This window comes from Neolamprologus multifasciatus, chromosome 17, assembly GCF_963576455.1.
Source record: "Neolamprologus multifasciatus chromosome 17, fNeoMul1.2, whole genome shotgun sequence".
Lineage (NCBI taxonomy): Eukaryota > Metazoa > Chordata > Actinopteri > Cichliformes > Cichlidae > Neolamprologus > Neolamprologus multifasciatus.
In genome coordinates, this window is record NC_140455.1 from 19177449 (window position 1) to 19197979 (window position 20531).

At 40.6% G+C, this 20531-nt stretch overlaps 1 protein-coding gene across 1 annotated transcript; it reads left to right on the plus strand.

Annotated features, from left to right (window-relative positions):
- Window positions 1–12831: 12831 nt before the first annotated feature.
- On the plus strand, window positions 12832–13628 carry LOC146499297 (histone H4). Its single transcript, XM_085138219.1, has one exon. The coding sequence runs from the start codon at window positions 12886–12888 to the stop codon at window positions 13195–13197; it is 312 nt and encodes a 103-aa protein (XP_084994345.1). The 5' UTR covers window positions 12832–12885; the 3' UTR covers window positions 13198–13628.
- The last annotated feature ends 6903 nt before the right edge of the window (window positions 13629–20531 follow it).

The window sequence follows — 20531 nt, forward strand, 5'->3', positions numbered from 1 at the left end:
CACAGCGTGGATGTCCTGTTGACAGGGTTGTTGGTTTGAAATCTGCTAGTGAAGAATTTCATTATCTGCCTCCATCTGATTTGTGGAAAAAGAACAGATCAGAAGCAACAGCGAGAAAAACATCATGATCTCGATTCTGTCAGTGAAAACTCAAAAGTATCTGTGTCATCTGCAAACCTGACTGACTTTTACATTACACAGTAAAGAGGTGGGAATTACTTCTGTCTGAGAACAAAAGTAATCCTCCTCAATTATTGACTAGTGTAATCTTTATGATTATATGACAGATAGGAGACCAGTACTGATTGACAACCGACAGTAAAGCAGGGCAGTCTCAGGATTTGGGGTGAAACCCTCCAAGCATGGTAAGGAGCTTTCTTGTCTTGATGTCAGTGGCTTTAATCTCCTCCTTTGGCCATCTTGTAATCCCAGCAGGGTATCTGATCAGGAACAGAGCCTGCTGATGCTGATTGCCTGGGTCCTGATCTTCCCATTCAGCTGACTCCTCAGGTCTTGCCTTATTCTCTGCAGTTATTTGGGGTTGCAGCTTTCTTAGTGGCTCTTCATGCTTCACATTTGGTACTTATAAAAGTACTTATAACTATATTCAATGTCTGCAATGTTGCCTTCTGGTAGTGCACTCCCCTCAGTTCTGAACACCTTTCTTCCTTTTTTTACATTCAGACTACATTCTTCAGTCCAAATGGCATTGTGACGCCATTGCTGCAGATGATATTGGATCAGTATAATTATTCAATCAATGTTTCAATCATTTGTAGCACAAAACGTAATGTCCCATGTAGAGATGGTGGCTGAGATTTGCCAGACACTTTAATGATGTGATGGGGGCAGTTCAGGCTTATACAGTAGTGGTGTGTGATACTCCTGTAACAAAGCACCCACACACACATGACTGGGTTGTGCTTGAACTATCTTTTATTGAAAAATAATGTTTTTCCCTCTGCGGTTTTTGGCACCCGCCTCGGACGCAGCCACGCCAACTCTCTCTCAGCTTCTGCTCCTTCTCACTGCGGAAACATAAGACAGGTCTCCCTCATTAAAACAGTCCTGTACACCTGTTCCCTCCCCGCCACCGTGCCGCCCTGAGAGCTCACTCTGTCACCCCTCCTCTGCAGCAGGCCAAAAGACCACGCCCCCACCACAAGTCCATATTTTGGTATTGATCCAATACCAAGTAAATACAGGCTTAATACAGATACTTTTCATTAAATAAGTTGGATGCGTCATAGAATTGCTAAATCCCAATTCATTTTCAGGAACTTAAGTGTTTTTTGTGATGTTTCCTTTTTTATTATTAAATGGTTAAAGTCCAGGACATAGTTAGGACAAAGTTTATAATTAAGATAATAGAAATAATAGAAAATAATAAAATAATAGAAAATGCTTTATTTTGTGGTGGGGCGTGGTCTGCGATGCCGCTGCAAGTGAGATGGACTGACTTGCACGGCATCTACAATCATGCCTTGCCAGCTTAAAACCTGTGCTCTGCTTGTGTTGTTGTTGGTGATGGTGATGTGTACAGCTGGCAGTGGGTGAGCTGGAGCCATTGAATATACTGCTACAGCAACTGTGCTATTATTGTAAGAATAAATGATGCTGCGAAACATGAAAATGCCATCAGGTCTGCCGTGGTGGTTTACTTATCAACAGTGTTGGGTAAGTTACTTTAAAATAGTAACTTAGTTACATTACTAGTTACTTCTATCAAAAGTAACTCAGTTACTTCAAGTTACTCGTTACTTTCAAAGTAACTAGTTACTAGGGAAAGTAACTTTGGTTTTACTCAGAATTCTCTTATTAATGTGTTGCTTCCATAACTTTGCCAGTCTTCTAGCTTGCTTACTTGCCACAAGTGCACTGTGCCACCTACCAATAGAAAGGAAAAGATAATGTGCATATTTCCACGAGAGAAATCCCACGCCTGGACCATCATTGACCGCTGCCATGATTCTAGCCTACGTCACAGCGTCATGTGCGCCTTTTACATCCAACACAAAAACTGCAGTCGTGGTGCTTTGATTGTACTCAGAACTCGGAAATTCTGCCTTCTAAATAGGAAGATGTAGGTAACACCACACTGCAGATGAGCTGCATACAGGGCTGGACTGGGACAAAAAATCGGCCTGGGCATTTGGACTAGAGACTGGCCCACCATTATAGGAAAAATCATAAAGCCTTTGAATGAAAACAAACACTGTTGTGACAGTGATGTACACTGTTTTGATGGTATATATGCATCAATCTATCAATCGTTTGTTGTAAGATTCAGATAATTATTTTTTAAAAGCTAGACATTTTAAATGAGAATAAGAAAGAAAAGTATTTCTTTGTGCCCACCTCTCCCTGTTAATGCCCTACCTGGCCCCCCTGGCAAAACTTTGCTAGATCCGCACCTGCACAGTTACCAGCTGTCAGCTACCTAAAAAAGGATCCTGGGGTTATCTGTCTCTCAGAAACAGTTCATAACTTCCCTTCAACTCATTCATGTCACCTAAAAGGTAAACCTGTTTCTCCATCACCTGCTCAGCTCTGATGATTCAGTAAGGACATCTCCTGGTTTCATCTTCATGTTTCCCTCTCACCAGATAACCAAACCGACATCATGACCAGCAGCTTTTTTGCAGCTGTGGCTCCAGCAAACATCAGCTGATACTAGAAATTAATATTAAATACATTTTAACAACTGCTGATCAAGCTTAAACGTGCTGCTGTTGTTTAACGTGACATTGGCTGGTTTCCTCTTTCTGGCGCAAAGTGGGCGATAAACAAACAAGAGAGCCAATCAGCTGATCATTGATCAGTTTTCATGATTGAAGTAGAAACAGGAGAGAGAGGGGAGAGAATGAAAGAAGAAGAGGCAGCTGTGCAGCAAAGACACAGAATAACTCCAGCTTTGTGCCTTTTTCATTGTAGCTGAATTACGGGACAAACTGTTCCTTTTCACCTCAATAAGAAACGCGTAATATTTTATCTGAATACCAGACGGGACAGTTGGCAACTCTAGTAACTTATGAACAAAATAAAGTTCAACATCATTAACTTCATAGCACCCACCCAGCTGTATAGAAACTCCGTCATGCTAGCTAGTATGCAGTACGGAAAAAGTCAGAATAACGAAAATAAACTCCACCTAAACTTGGTTTATATCTGACTCGGATAGCCTGCAGGTCATAACTTCTTACCTGAAGTCCAGTTCACACTTGAACCGGCGGCCGCCTCGGGTCTCTTTTCCTTCTGCGTCCCCATCCCCTCATCCACCTGCTGCCTCCACCACTTGCTAATGTTACAGAATCTGTAGAAGCTCCGCGATAGCCACCACACGAAGTAACGAGTAACGACTAGGGATGGGTATTGATAAGATTTTCACGATTCCGATTCCATTTTCGATTCTGTTTAACGATTCGATTCTTTATCGATTCTCTTATCGATTTTTTTTTTTTTTAAAAAAGGAGAACACTAAGGTCAATTAGCTTAGATCTTTGTTTTATATCTTCTCTTTGAACAAGATAGAAATTTAGGAGTAACATGGCCTTACAAACCCAACAGTGAGATCTTAACAGATCCAACCTACGGCTCTTCAATGGGGTGTCACAGGGTCCCCAGGAAAAAAATTGTGAATGTAAAATAATAAAATAAATATTCTTCTGTAGCAATTACACAAGAATATCCAATAATGTCCCTGCCTACAATTAAACACATTCACTTACCGAAAATCGGGGGCATCTGCTGTGGCAAATGGGTGCAAGCCTTTTACCACAAACTTAGTCACTGCTCGGTGACATTCGTCTATCCTGGCCTGAAAGGAGACGCTACCGGTAGACTGCAGCGAGAACTGCCAGCATCTGAGCCAGACTCTGTCTGTCTCTCTCATCATGGTCGCCTAAATGCACAGTAATGGCAGGTTTTGTAATAAGGCAGATCGCGCTAACATAATATGCACTGTTAGTTGATTATTTACCTGCCGTATTAACGGGAGAGGACGTGCAAACGTTACCGCTGCTGCTGGGTTGAGATTCACGAGTCCGGAGCGGAATTAAAAACACGACATTCATTTAAGGTTATCGCGTGTTTTGTGAGCAAATGCTTTTGCATATTCGTAGTGTTTCCTCCCTTAAATGAAATATCTACTTTGCAAGTATTGCAAGTTGCCCTGTTGTCATCCGTTCTCGTAAAGTATAACCAAACTTTTTAGCGTTTGAACCGCCATGTTTCCTGCCAGGTAAATGACGCTCCGCAACGTGGTGACGTCATTCGGGGCGACTGGAATCGATAAGGGAATCGTTTGCAAAAATGGCAAACGATTCCAAGGAATTGAAACAGTGGGAACCGGTTCTCAACAAGAACCGGTTTTCGATACCCATCCCTAGTAACGACCCTATCTAAATCCCAGTAACGACTAACGCGTTCCTGATTTTGGCATAATAACTAGTTACCGTGCTCGTTACCACAATAATAACGTAGTTACTGTAACGCGTTACTTAATAACGCATTAGTCCCAACACTGCTTATCAAGCTGTTTTTTGTTTTTTTCTAGAAAAATCTTAAAGTGCACGCAAACCAGTAAACAAATAAAAACAAACGAGAGAAACTATAATACAAAAATTAGAGACACAAGATTGGGGGAGGGGGAGCAACGTGTGCCTGCTCTTTGCTTACACCGGAGCGGCGAGTCCTGGCTGTTTCGTCTTTGCCGAAAGCACAGCATTGCAAACAAGAGCAGAACTTAAAGTAAAGAATCAATCTCACCAGGCTAGTATTGATCCGATGCTTACTTGGTATGGATACAATCAATATTTGGATGATCCGCCCACCACTACTACACAGAACAGCAGTGGGGACAGAGAATCTCCTTGTTTTGTCCTGCACTTGGTGGAGACTTGTGCAGTTGGCTTGAATTTAAAATTAACATAATGTAAGAAAAAAAGGTTTTGTTTATTTTATTTAATTTTTTTGCTTTTTATACACTTCTGTATCTACATTTGTCAGTTAACTACGATTAAACATAAAAGTCTTAGATTTTCTTCAAAATGTGCGGCGCGCCCTATAGTGCAGTGCGCCCTGTGTGTGTTGTTGTTGTAAGGGGGACGTAGTAGAGAACACCATGAGAATGCTAAAGGGGGAAGTGTGGGCGTTGATTGTATATAAAAGAACGGGTATGTGCGTTATGCATAACATCGTTGTTTTAACAACCCTGAAAATGGCAAAGAGACACGCTTATGAAGCACAGTTTAAACTGAAGGCCATCAGCTACGCGGACGAACATGGAAATCAAGCAGCCGCGAGAGAATTTAAGATTAATGAATCGATGGTTCGCAAGTGGAGGAAGCTGGAAAACGAGCTCCGACAGGTCAAGAAGACGCAGCTGAGTTTCCGCGGACATAAGGCGAGGTGGCCCGAGTTGGAGGAAAGCAGTGGATCATCGAGCAAAGAACGAGTGGGAGAAGCGTTTCGATGGTCACCATTCTACTAAAAGCAGTAACGCTAGCAGAAAAAAATGAAAATTGAACATTTCCAAGGAGGTCTGTCTTGGTGCTTTCGTTTCATGAAACGATGCCATTTTTCCATCCGGACCAGGACTACGGTAGCGCAGCAACTTCCAGCGGATTATAATGAAAAGCTGGCCATCTTCCGCTCCTACTGCAGCAAACACATGGACGAGGTGCCGCTCACTTTCTACATCCCGGTGAGTCACACTGTGGAGAAGAAGGGGACCAGCACGGTAGCGATACGCACAACGGGGTACGAAAAGTCTTCTTTTACTGTTATGCTTGGCTGTCATGTTAATGGACAGAAACTGCCGCCTATGGTGATTTTTAAGAGAAAGACTTTGCCTAAAGAGAGGTTTCCAGCAGGAGTCATCATTAAGGCAAATGAAAAGGGCTGGATGGATGAGGAAATGATTAAAGAGTGGCTGAGGGAGGTGTATGTAAGGAGACCAGGTGGTTCTTTCCACGCATCACCATCGCTGTTGATCTGTGACTCTATGCGTGCCCATCTCACAGCCAATGTGAAAAAAACAAGTGAAGCAAATGAACTCTGAGCTTGCTGTCATTCCGGGAGGCCTGACAAAGGAACTCCAACCGCTGGACATCGGTGTGAACCGGCTGTTCAAAGTACGGCTGCGAGTGGTGTGGGAGTGATGGATGACCGATGGAGACCACAGTTTCACTAAGAGTGGAAGGCAGCGCCGGGCGAGTTACGCCACAATTTGCGAAAAGATTGTAGCTGCTTGGGCTAACATGTCTGCTGGCACTGTTGTTCGAGCTTTCGCAAAAGCCGGCATCATTTCCAAGGAGCCGCACAGCACGGAAAGTGACTCTGACAGTGAAGAAAGTGAACCTGGCATGTTTGATGGAGATTTAGCGCAGTTGTTCAATTCAGAAACAGAGGATGAGGACTTCGATGGGTTTGATAGATGACGATTACTGGTAAAATAAATGTGAATATCAAACTCAGTTTTGCTCCTGCTCCATTTTTAAATACGCACACTTGTATGCTTGTGTCTGTTGTTGTTGTAAGGCGGACATAGTAGAGGACACCATGAGAACGTTAAAGGGAGAAGTGTGGGCGTAGATTGTATATAAAACCCGCGCCCTATAATCAGGTGCACCTTATGTGTGTGTTAAATAACTGAGTCTGCGCCTTTTAGTACGGTGCGTCTTATGGTTGTGAAAATACGGTATCTGGAAGTTTTTGCCTCTGAGGAAGATTTTATCTTTGATAATGGAAATCCTATAATAACTGAGAGAAGTACTCAAAATGACTAAATAAGTAATGTAATCTTAATGACTTTTATAAGGTACAAGGGGAACAACAAGTGAATGTCAGTGATTCAACCATGAAGGTCACTGACAAATTTGTTCACTCAAAGATGAACTTCTTCTCTTCATGTGTAACTTGACACTTGGTTGACTACCCTCTCGGTAGAACCCCAGCTGTCTCTGATCGCTGAGGTGAGAGGGCTAGTGTTCACTGCTTTGATCTCAGAGGACGACTTTCTCTCTTACCCTTCGTGTCGTCAAGACACACTAAGAAATCTTCTAATTGCAGCAATTCAAGAGCCTGCTGAAGATTATTGTTTGCTGAATACATACCAGCAATCATGTGATAGGTTTAGTTATTAATAGGAGCTGACTTCTGATGCATTACTAGGAGCAGCATTCCAAGTTAGCACAGAGTGTCCACTCTGCAGCTTGACTGGATTTCTACAATTCCTATTCTGGGTGTCAGGGACCAAGCAGTAAAGCATAAAGGACACAGGTGTTTAATTCAAAAAAGGGGGTTTTATTGACCCAAAAAATATGAAAATATATTTAACAAAGCCAAAACTTAAATAGGCAGACCAATAAAAGAGGTCAACTCAATAGACTAAACTGAAGATAATAATTAACAAAACCTCAAACAAACATAAGATAAACTGACCTGCTGAAATGACACACGGGGGAACTTAAATACCGGTTTAGCTAAACCAAATGACACACACGGGGGAAAACAAAATGGCTGCCATATAAGCAACTAATACAAAACAATTAAACAAACATGAAACACCCCCCAGACAATGAAGCATGTGGTGCAATCCAATTAGGCCGTCATTAGTACTTCAGGTCTACCAGCCCTTTGCCACACCTTTTGCCAGACGGAGAAGCCAACTCCCAGGTAACTCAAACAAAGAAAGATGTATTAATATAACATAAAACAGAACTTTGACCTTGCAAGGTTAATATGTGTGCACCCATATAAACATTGGAAGGTGTGATGGAAAAATAAATACATTTAATAAAGAAACAATATTGAACAATAGATTAGACTATTTTAAAGTAGTGACTGTAAATTAAACTAAAGTGAATCAACGGGTGGTGAGGTGTGGAGCTTACCATGTGTGGCATGCCATCACACACCTCCCCTCTTCAGAGCTCTCGCTGGAACAGCGAGAGAGATAGTCAGCAGTAAGGTTCTCCTTGCCTGGTACATGGTGGACAGTGAATCGGAATGGCTGTAAGGCCAGGTACCAGCGGGTAATTCGCCCATTTGTGTCCTTCATCTGCTCAAGCCACTGGAGTGCTTTGTGATCAGTTTCCAAGGTGAAGTCTCTTCCCAGTAGATAGTAGCGGAAGGAGTCCAGGGCCCACTTGATCGCTAAGGTCTCTTTCTCTACTGTGGAATACCGAACTTCACGTGGAAACAGTTTCCGGCTGATGTAAGCCACTGGATGGCGGCCTTCCCTGGTTTCCTGAAGGAGGACAGCTCCCAGGCCCCGATCTGAAGCATCAGTCTGTAATATGAACGGTTCATCAAAGTTGGGACTGTACAAAACCGGTTGCTTACTTAGTGACTGTTGGATGTCATGAAATGCTGCCACTGCCTCCTCTGTCCACTGGATGTGATTGGGGGAACATGATCCCGTCAGGTCTGTGAGCAGAGCTGCCCTGTTGGAGAACTGAGGGATGAAACGACGGTAGAAACCTGCCATGCCCAAAAAGGATCTCAGCTGCTTCCTTGTTTGGGGCAGGGGGGATGATTCCATGGCCTCGATTTTGCTGACCTGTGGCCTGATAACCCCCTTGCCGATGACATGGCCCAGGTATTCTGTCTCAGCAGCGGCGAAAACACACTTTGACGTATTCACCGTCAACCCAGCTGAGTGCAAGTGGTCCAGAACAGTTCGCAGGTGTTCCACATGCTCCTCCCAGGTGTTGCTGTGGATAACAATATCATCCAAGTAAGCAGCAGCAAAGTCAGAGCAGTCATGTAATACCTGATCCATTAGCCGTTGGAAAGTTGCTGGAGCTCCATGTAATCCAAATGGCAAGACTGTAAATTGGAAAAGCCCCCATGGTGTTCTAAATGCTGTGAACTCTCTGGACCGTTGAGTGAGTGGGACCTGCCAGTAACCCTTACACAAATCTATTGTGGTCAGGTACCTTGCTTTTCCCAGACGTTCAAGTAGATCATCAATTCTTGGTGTTGGGTAGGAGTCAAACATGGATACGGAGTTCAGGTACCTGAAATCAATGCAGAACCTCATACTCTCATCCCTTTTGGGTACCAAGACCACAGGGTTGCACCATTCGCTTTTAGATCTTTCAATGATCCCTAGGGATAGCATCAAGTCAATTTCCTTCTTCAATGAAGGCAGAAGACGTTCTGGGATCCTGTAACTCAATCGTCTCAGAGGCACCTTCTCGTACCACAATATCATGTTCGACAATGTCAGTTCTCCCTGGATTCTCTTGAAAGACTGCTGATTTACACATTTCTCTCACCTGCTGCTGCTTGTCCTCTGGGAGATGGCTGAGATCATAATCCAGAGAGCCAGCAGGTGGTAGATATTGCTCATCTGCTTCACAAATGAGCTTCTTACCGGAGGCCTTCGGTGGTCTAGTGGTAGACTGAGGGGTCTTACTGGTGCTTGTATTTGCTGAATCCAGATGGTTTTGCTGAGGTATCTTCCGAGTGTCCCTCGATGCCTTCCATGCATTATGGCTCCATGCTTGCCCCTTCTTTCTGGCAGCAACAAAAACATCAGCTAACCGAGCCGCTTCCATTGCTGAGCCAGGGTTATGTTCTCTGATCCAAACCTGAAGCTCAGGAGATAACATTCTGAGAAACTGCTCCAAGATTATAGTTTCACCAATGTCATGAATAGTTTTACCCTTTGGCTGGATCCATTTCCCATAAAGCTCCTTCAGTCTCGCATATAGCTCACGAGGGCTTTCATCTGGTTGAACGTCCAGGGATCTGAATCTTTGCCTATATGTTTCAGGGTTAATGTCATATTTTGACAGAATAGCTGATTTCACTTTATCATAGTCTAATGAATCATCAATGTCCATGTGAACATAGGCACCTCTAGCTTTGCCAGTGAGCAAGGGTATCAAACGAAAAACCCAATCTGATTTCTGCCATCGATAAGCTGTAGCCATACGTTCAAATGTGATCAGGAAATGTTCTATATCATCAGCTTCAGTTAATCTTTCCAATCTGCCCTCTATTTGTAGGGGAAACTGAAATGCTGGTGAAATGGCTGGATTGGAATTAGTCATAACTGGTTCAGCCTGGGCCTGCTGAGCAGAGGAAGAAGGATGAATATCAGACTCTAATGGTTCAGAGCGAGCCTCTGCAGAATCTGATGGTGATGTTCTGACTTGGATTTCTGACTGCAGAAGTCTAAACTGATGTTGAAGGGCTTTAAATCGCTGTTCTTGTCGTGCATTTAACTCACTCTGTTTTGCATCCCGGACGTCCTGTTGTCCCATGTGAGCATGTAGCATATTGACTAGATCAGACAAAGTAGGCTCCTTTTCCACCCTCTCCACAACTTCAGTGACTTCTGAGGCTCCATTTTCCTCCTCTTCGCAGGTTTGCTGAGCAGATCCCTTTTTCTTTTCATTCTTGCCACCACGATGCATTTTTCTTCCTCATGGGGAAAAACAGAAGAAAGGGGGAAAAAAAGAAAAAGGACCTGTGTCCAATACTGGATGATCCCACTGCTGCCACCAATTGTCAGGGACCAAGCAGTAAAGCATAAAGGACACAGGTGTTTAATTCAAAAAAGGGGGTTTTATTGACCCAAAAAATATGAAAATATATTTAACAAAGCCAAAACTTAAATAGGCAGACCAATAAAAGAGGTCAACTCAATAGACTAAACTGAAGATAATAATTAACAAAACCTCAAACAAACATAAGATAAACTGACCTGCTGAAATGACACACGGGGGAACTTAAATACCGGTTTAGCTAAACCAAATGACACACACGGGGGAAAACAAAATGGCTGCCATATAAGCAACTAATACAAAACAATTAAACAAACATGAAACACCCCCCAGACAATGAAGCATGTGGTGCAATCCAATTAGGCCGTCATTAGTACTTCAGGTCTACCAGCCCTTTGCCACACCTTTTGCCAGACGGAGAAGCCAACTCCCAGGTAACTCAAACAAAGAAAGATGTATTAATATAACATAAAACAGAACTTTGACCTTGCAAGGTTAATATGTGTGCACCCATATAAACATTGGAAGGTGTGATGGAAAAATAAATACATTTAATAAAGAAACAATATTGAACAATAGATTAGACTATTTTAAAGTAGTGACTGTAAATTAAACTAAAGTGAATCAACGGGTGGTGAGGTGTGGAGCTTACCATGTGTGGCATGCCATCACACTGGGTCTGATCTATAAAATCCTGCTGGAAAAGACAGACTGATATCTGAAATGTATACCTTATGCTGAGTACAGCATAGGGTATACAGGTGTGCTCTCCTTTGATTTGATTCAAGCCCTTGGCAAAAGTGGAAAGGAAAAACTCATTTTTCCTTCAGTCAGAAACCTCTGGTAGATCCAGGTTCCCGGAAGGGGCAGCTGCAGCTGGAGTTGTTGGTTTTTAAATTTACTGGGAACGAAGCTTAAAGCTGAATTTGACTGTATAGTTACTTCTTCATAGCTGTTCCTTTATTAAAGAAAAGAAAACATAGGGGTGGATATGAGGGAATATTCCTGCAGATTTCCCATGTGTGGGACTAATAAAGGTTATCTTATGTTAGATGTGTTTCTGATTATTAGGTAGTGAGTATTATTTACTCACTGCACAAAGTGATGTCAGAGAGACATCTTATATAAGTCATTTTTGCATGTTTAATTTTGGTCCACTAAAGTGGTTGTTTTGTAAGGCTAGGCGACGTTGTGTTTTTTTAACCTGTAATGAATGTCTGGCGTTATCTTCCTCTCATTGTAGCAGAGGCTCTCAAATTGGTGTTCCCAATCCGCAGATTGGGTATAAGCAAAAAACCTATGGTGGCACCTAGATACATGTGCATCATCCGGGGTTGAGTTAATTAGCGCAATGGACAAATATTTAAGTCCATCTACTTCATCAAGTAATGCAAAAGCCAAACTAGCTAAAATTATAGAGTATGACAACAATTCATTTGAGTTTGGCTTTATCAAGAATGACAATGGCAGACCAAAGTGTGTTTGTGTCTTCAAGAAGTAAAAAAAATCAATGAAGCCAGCAAAGCTAAAGCAGCATCTCATCACAAAGCACCCCGATTTTTATCAGCGTTAGGATTATAAGGGGCCCTTTAACACACTCACTTCCTCTTACAAAGCTCAAGTACAGGATACTTGTAAAAATGAACCCTGAAGGTTTTTAAGCCCTGGGAATTTCAGGACAATATATCCTGTAACTTTGATGTTATGAGGGGAAACATTGCATCTGTAAAATGCCATAAAATAGTAAAAACGAAAGTGATGTTCTCTAATTCATATGTAAATAATGTGACTGTAATAAATACACTTGTGGGTTTCTCAGAAATAATATGTGAACAAATGCTTATTGAGCTCATCCTGGTGAGGCAAATGTTTGGCTTCAAATCATAATTCTGATCGTAAAATCTGGACAGGATTACAAATACAATAAATAAACGCGATTTGTTTCAGTTTCACATTTCAAACTACAGTGACATCCTCCCTGTGTGTGATCTATACATGTGTTAATCGTTATGTCAATAAGTTTTAATGTAGTTCAACACTTATGCTAGACTCTGGGTAAAACGTTAAGAGGGTGTGTGGTTTTTGTTACAAATGCGGACACTTGGGTTTAGTTTGTGAAATAAAAATGTGAATTCCACTCAGACATTGTGGGTGTGATTTGGTGTAGGTCTCATCGGTTAGACTTAATTTGTCATTTAACAAAAGACCACATTTAGAAAAAAGAAGAGTGGGCGGAGCCATTGAGCTTCGAGTCGTCGTCGCACCGTCTGTTTTCTCTTACGTCCGCCGAGTACACATAATAACACGGCTCTGTGGAGTTTCATCATTCATTCGACTTTACTCGTTCAAAGAAGTAACTGTAACCATGAGTGGAAGAGGCAAGGGTGGCAAAGGACTCGGAAAAGGAGGCGCCAAGCGTCACCGTAAAGTGCTCCGTGATAACATCCAGGGTATTACCAAACCCGCGATCCGCCGTCTGGCTCGCCGTGGCGGAGTGAAGCGTATCTCCGGTCTGATCTACGAGGAGACCCGGGGAGTGCTGAAGGTGTTCTTGGAGAACGTGATCCGTGATGCCGTCACCTACACGGAGCACGCTAAGAGGAAGACTGTGACCGCCATGGATGTGGTGTATGCTCTGAAGAGGCAGGGCCGCACTCTGTACGGCTTCGGCGGTTAAACTCTAATCCTAATCCATCAAACGGCTCTTTTAAGAGCCACACACCTCTTTAAGAGCTTTGTTCTGCAATCTTGTTGTTTTTTGTTACTTTTTACTGCCTTACTTTCAGTCAATGTATTTTGTTTTGCACTCTGAATATCTCATACGCCATTAGGTCATGAGAATTGTCAGGTAGGAAATATTGTACTGCACGATGGTTCCACTGGTGCACCTGAGGGAGATGCACAATATGACAAATTCAGTTATAGTACACCAACATCTCTTATACATTAGCACTAAGGGAACACTGAATGACCTGCTGGTTTTTATCCATAAAACTACTCATCTAAGATTACCACAAAGTAAAAGGTCTCTAAAACATTTTATGCACACTATTGCCCCTATCAAATAAGTGAGCTGGGATTTTTTTTTATTATTTATTTATTATTATTATTATTCTAAACATGACCTACTGTTACAGCAACAGACATGGACTACTGGTGCCTCACAAAACAACTCAATGTCCACTATGTGAAGGAGTAAAACACATGCCTGCTCCTCTCGTTAACTGTGATATTTGTTTTATATCTATACTGTTCAGTGTCTCCTGGTGAACATGGTATACAGTAGCATTGTTTAATCTCATTTGAGTCATTGTTGATCTTGTTTTTTTAGTCTTGTGAGAGCACTGAAGCTTCTTTCAGCCTCAACCGAGGATACTGGAATGACTAAAAACAGCCTGACAATTGTCATGATAATAAATACTAGTTAATCTAATCAGTCAACTGTGACCTTGTCTCTTCACCTCTGTCCGAGCTACAACATGGCAGAGCTGCCTCTGTCACCTGATAAATAACAGTGAGACATTCCAAATACATGCAGTCACACATGTGCTTCATACAGTAATGAACCACCAGATCATCATCCAATTTCACCTGTGATCTTGCATCACCATTACTCTCTATCACCTGACAAATAGGACATACATGACAATAAGAATAAAATGTGTAGCTGCTTCAGTGTTTCTGTCGATTTGTGCAGATCTTGACTCATCAGTAATGTTTGTAGGGTGAGTGCATTTTTAAAACAATTTGTGCAAACTGCACTACAAGGTGGAATATTTGCAAAAGCATGACGACCTCATTTTGTCAAATTAAAAGAGAGGAAGTAGAGTCAGTAATTAACCAACTTAGTACCGATAAAACACCTGGTCTAGATGGACTCCCCTCTGAATTTTACAAACTTGTGAGCAAAGAACTATCTGAATTATTAACTCAGTATTTTAATGAAGGAATAGAAAGAGGAACAATGGGTAAATCGTTTTATGAAGGAGTTATGTGTTTACTATATAAGAAAGGCGATAGAGAAAACATTAATAATTATTGGCAATTGACAATAATGAATGTAGACTAATTATTTTTGCCAAAATAATTATGACTAGACTAGAGGATGTATTAGATATTATCATTGAAAAAGAACAAACATGCGCAATTAAGGGACGACTGATGTGGGATAATTTATGTATGTTAAGAGAAATTATCTATAATGGAAAGGATTCAGAGCTCTGCTTCCTAGGCTTAGATCAAAGGAGGGCTTTTGATTCTGTTTCCCATTCCTATTTATGGCAAGTAATGAAAGCTTATAATTTCCCGGATCAATTTATTTCCATTATTCAATTAATTTATAAAAAGTCCCTAGTGCGAGTTAAGGTAAATGGAAAGCTCTCATCCCCTTTTAGTGCTGAGTGCGGGGTTAAACAAGGATGTCCTTTGAGTGCCGCGTTATATGTCCTTGCAATTAACCCCTTATTGAAAAGGATCAATAATGATAAACGGATTAAGGGATACATCCTTGATAAATCCCATAAAATCGCAGCTTTGGCATATGCAGATGATGTGACGGTGTTAATTAGGAATCAAAGTGAACTGTCTTCAGTTATGGAGATATTACACCACTACGAACAGGCATCAGGTGCCAAGCTAAATCAAAATAAAACTGAAGGGGTGTGGCTTGGACATCAGACCAGACAACCTAAAATGACAATCTCCCTATGTAGGGAGATTAAAATTTTGGGACTATGGATTGACAATTCTGACTCTAGTTTACTAAATTGGAATAAGAAAGAAAATGAAATCAGAATAGAAATTATGAAATGGGAAAATAAAGTTACAAATTATAAAACACATATTAATATTGTAAAATCACACATAATTTCAAAACTTCTTTTTCTTGCCACAATACTTCCTCCTCCGAGGAAAACCGTAATGAAAATAAGTAAAATGTGCATTAAATTTATCTAGGGATCCAATCGCGAAGTGACTAAGAGAAAATTTATGTACAAGAGTAAGAAGCACGGAGGATTGGGAGCCCCAGACTTGGAGATTGTTTTGCAAATCCCTTTTATTAAAAATACCCACGGTGCAATTTCTCGGGGTGCCCCGTGGGTTCGAGGGAGGGAGGAATTGTGGCAAAAAAAAAGAGGCAGGGCCAGAGCGGGCGTACCATACCACAGACTTATGTATGGAGACTTATCAAACCAATGGGAACATTATAGTCTAAATATCCTTCAAGATAATACGAAAAATATTTATAAACAAATTAATGAAATTAAAAATGAAGGTATGATTCAATATAAGTATGTAGATAAAGATGAGAATCCTTCGATAGTTAAAAATATACAAGACAAATTATTGTCCGAAAGCATGAGAGATGTGGTATGGCTCATCTCGCTCGGGCGCCTCCCTGTGAGGGCAGTGGTTCAGTGGAGTTGTTTTGTCACCACCATGAAATGCCCTATGGTAGACTGTGATGAAGATGAGACTTTGGAACATCTTCTATTGGACTGTTATAGGACAACTGAGATAAGGCAGAAGATGACAGAAATTGGTTATGATGCTGATGCTAACATTAAAGCAGTTAAATATGGTTTGTTTAAAGAAAAAATGGGTGATGACAAAAGGAAGCTCTTTTGGTTAATAATGTGTGTAATAAACACCCATATTTGGAAAACCCGTACCAAAGGAGTGATAGAACAAAGGATGATAAGTAGTGATGTGGTGAGTAAACATATCATTACAGATCTGCGGAGAAGAAGAACAATGGACCTGAAACTTGGAAGTGTTTTCCCCTGGAATGTATTGAAACTGTAAGTTTTAAAAGTGTTTTGTGAACTCAGATGCTCGACTTTCCTCCTTGTTTTCCTTTTTCCTTAATGCGTAGTATGTGATTATGGTTTTGTATATGTAATTGTATGTAATTTATATATGTAATTTTGTATACTTTAAATAAAGTGTTTAAAAAAAAAAAAGAAAGGGAGGCAACGTTGCCTGAGTTTATCCCTTCCCTTCTGCTTGTAGCCCTTGTGTGTTTAAACATGCCCCCTTATGTACCTTTACCCTATGCCTCTAAATTTGGCAACCTATGGGTAAGGTTGAAATATGGTGGAAGTAACGATCCACCTTCTCGCGACTATGTGGCGGAGGAACTCCTTTTCCAATCTTCTTGGGTAAACCCGCAGGACATCTATTCTTTCATTTCGCTACCCAATAGAAGAGAGTTTGAGTTGTGCTTCCTTCAAGAAGCCCCCTTACGACGATTTTTGGAAATCCACCATACCAACTTAAATCACCCTAAGTGGAAGGAATGGTCTGTAGAATCTCCAGTCCAGCTAGAAGTCACAACAATTGTGGTGAAATTTTGGACAGGAAGAGTTCCAGACCAGGATATTGAGCTCTATCTACAAAGGTACTGTGAAGTCTTACAACCTCCTGTTAAGCCGGTTGACAAATTCGGCCTATGGTACGGAGTAAGAAAATTCAAGGTACGAATGCGGAGAGATGAAGCAGGTCATATCGTTTCCATCCCTAACTCCATCTCTCTGGGCCCTTTTAATGGACGTATCATATATCCTGGACAGGCAAACAGATGTTTCGTCTGCCAAGCTCTAGACCATCAAGTAAGAGACTGTCCTACCTTTAAGTGCTGGAAATGCGGGGAGTTGGGTCATAAAGCAAAAGAATGCCAAAATGACAGCGAGTGTTCCCTTTGCGGATTGAAGGGACACACCTTTAAATGTCCCAAATCTTTTGCAAATATAACTAAAGCATCCCAGCAGCCCTCCACGAGTGCTTCTCGCACAAACCTTTCATCCACCTCAGCGCTGCCAGTAGCCTCAAATCCAACCCCGCTACAAAAAAGGCTCACATATGAAAATGTGTCCTTAATAAATCCATTGGCTGTCCCTGAAGATGTTTCAGGACAAGAACCCGGTAATTGTACCACAACAAATCTTCCAGGAGTAACAGAGCCGCAGACAGACAACAACAACATAGGGGAGGATTTGATGCTCTCAGGACAACTTGAAGAAAGAACAGTAAAAAGTGGAGAAGAACCGGAAGACCAATCCTTCTCACCAACCTCTGATGTGGAATGTGAGAGTGACGACGAGCGAAGAGAAAGCGAGGAAGACAATTCATCAGAAAGCTACCTAAGTGCAAGTGATAGTGAAGAATCACCATCCTTCCCTCTTACAGAGGCGGCGTCTCTGGCTTTTGCTGCTCTACCTGATGAAACGAAAAAAAAAAGGAAGACCTTCTTCAGTGGAAGTCACCCCGCCCTTGATGAGCTCGTCAACGAAGACATGAGAGGAGGCAGAAAAAGGAGCGTTTCTGCCTCTAGCTGTGGAAAAGATAAGCGGAAGGATAATAGACCAAGTCCTCCGTGAGGTAATAATTTTGAAATGGACTTTCCTTTCGCGAATCTATGAGTTACATTAAAATAATAACATTTAATGTTAGAGGTCTTCAATCAGAAAAGAGCAGGAAAAGGAAGGTTGATTTCTTAAAAAGACTCGATTATGATATTTTGTGCCTTCAAGAGATGAGATTAAAAACATGCGCAGATATAGATGAATTAAATAAGATGTGGACTACTGGTCATTCAATAATATCGATAGGGGAAGACAGCGCTGACGGAGTGGGCATTTTCTTTAAAAAAGATACTGTGAATATAATCAAAAGAAGAGACATAATACCAGGACGACTCCTTCTCGTTGATTGCTGTTATTACGGGCAAAGGTTACGAATTATTAATGTATATAATGCACCTGATCGAGCGAAAAAGATCCAATTATTGAAAAAACTCAAACATTTGTTAGAGACTGGTTTTAATATAATTTTGTGTGGAGATTTTAATATTGTTACTGAAGCGACTGACAGAATATCCAATGTTGAATTTAGAGAGCTGCGAGAAAGTAAATTGTTGGTTAAAATTTGTAAGGAAGCAGCACTTCATGATTTATACAGGCTGTTGCATCCCCATACTATACATTATACTAGATTTGATTCATTAACTAAAACAAGGATTGATAGAATTTACTTATCTTCCAATGTTCAAGGTCGGAAATATGATACACTATTAACGGATTTTTCTGATCATATGGTGGTTATGGCGACAGTATCGTGTTGCACCCACGAATTTCTGAACTATTGGAAATTGAATACATCCTTGCTAACAGACGGGTTGATTGTGCCTGAAGTTAAATCTGAAATTAAGAAAATATTGCATCTTAAGATTTTTACTACTTCTTTCTCGGAACTTTGGGAGCTCCTTAAACGACGTATGTGTCATTTTTTCAAATTTAAAGCGAGAGAATTAAATCATGCAAAGAATATAAAATATAACGAAGATGTGAGTAAATATATATACTTAAGAAATAAGAAGGAGAAAGAAGAGGAGGAGGAAAATCAAATGACGTCTCTTAAAGAGAATATTGATCGAGTTAATAGAGAAGTTTTATTTAATATGTTGAGACGTACTGACTTTCACGGGAACAGCGATTTTATGATTCTAAATAATCAAAAGAAACGTCGGAATGATTTTATTGTCTCAATTGAAGATAAACATGGAAAGTCAGTTTTTAAAGAAGAAGGAAAAAGACAAGTTATTAGGGACTATTGTTCAGAGATGTTTTCATCCATAGATACAAACAGTGATGCTATTAACAATTTTTTGAGTGAGGTCGAACCATTAGATTCTGTCATTTATGAAACTTTGCTTGGAAAAATTAAAAGAGAGGAAGTAGAGTCAGTAGTTAACCAACTTAGTACCGATAAAACACCTGGTCTAGATGGACTCCCCTCTGAATTTTACAAACTTGTGAGCAAAGAACTGTCTGAATTATTAACTCAGTATTTTAATGAAGGAATAGAAAGAGGAACAATGGGTAAATCGTTTTATGAAGGAGTTATATGTTTACTATATAAGAAAGGCGATAGAGAAAACATTAATAATTATAGGCAATTGACAATAATGAATGTAGACTATAAAATTTTTGCCAAAATAATTATGACTAGACTAGAGGATGTATTAGATATTATCACTGAAAAAGAACAAACATGCGCAATTAAGGGACGACTGATGTGGGATAATTTATGTATGTTAAGAGAAATTATCTATAATGGAAAGGATTCAGAGCTCTGCTTCCTAGGCTTAGATCAAAGGAGGGCTTTTGATTCTGTTTCCCATTCCTATTTATGGCAAGTAATGAAAGCTTATAATTTCCCGGATCAATTTATTTCCATTATTCAATTAATTTATAAAAAGTCCCTAGTGCGAGTTAAGGTAAATGGAAAGCTCTCATCCCCTTTTAGTGCTGAGTGCGGGGTTAAACAAGGATGTCCTTTGAGTGCCGCGTTATATGTCCTTGCAATTAACCCCTTATTGAAAAGGATCAATAATGATAAACGGATTAAGGGATACATCCTTGATAAATCCCATAAAATCGCAGCTTTGGCATATGCAGATGATGTGACGGTGTTAATTAGGAATCAAAGTGAACTGTCTTCAGTTATGGAGATATTACACCACTACGAACAGGCATCAGGTGCCAAGCTAAATCAAAATAAAACTGAAGGGGTGTGGCTTGGACATCAGACCAGACAACCTAAAATGACAATCTCCCTATGTAGGGAGATTAAAATTTTGGGAATATGGATTGACAATACTGACTCTAGTTTACTAAATTGGAATAAGAAAGAAAATGAAATCAGAATAGAAATTATGAAATGGGAAAATAAAGATACAAATTATAAAACACGTATTAATATTGTAAAATTACACATAATTTCAAAACTTCTTTTTCTTGCCACAATACTTCCTCCTCCGAGGAAAACCGTAATGAAAATAAGTAAAATGTGCATTAAATTTATCTAGGGATCCAATCGCGAAGTGACTAAGAGAAAATTCATGTACAAGAGTAAGAAGCACGGAGGTTTGGGAGCCCCAGACTTGGAGATTGTTTTGCGAATCCCTTTTATTAAAAAATACCCACGGTGCAATTTCTCGGGGTGCCCCGT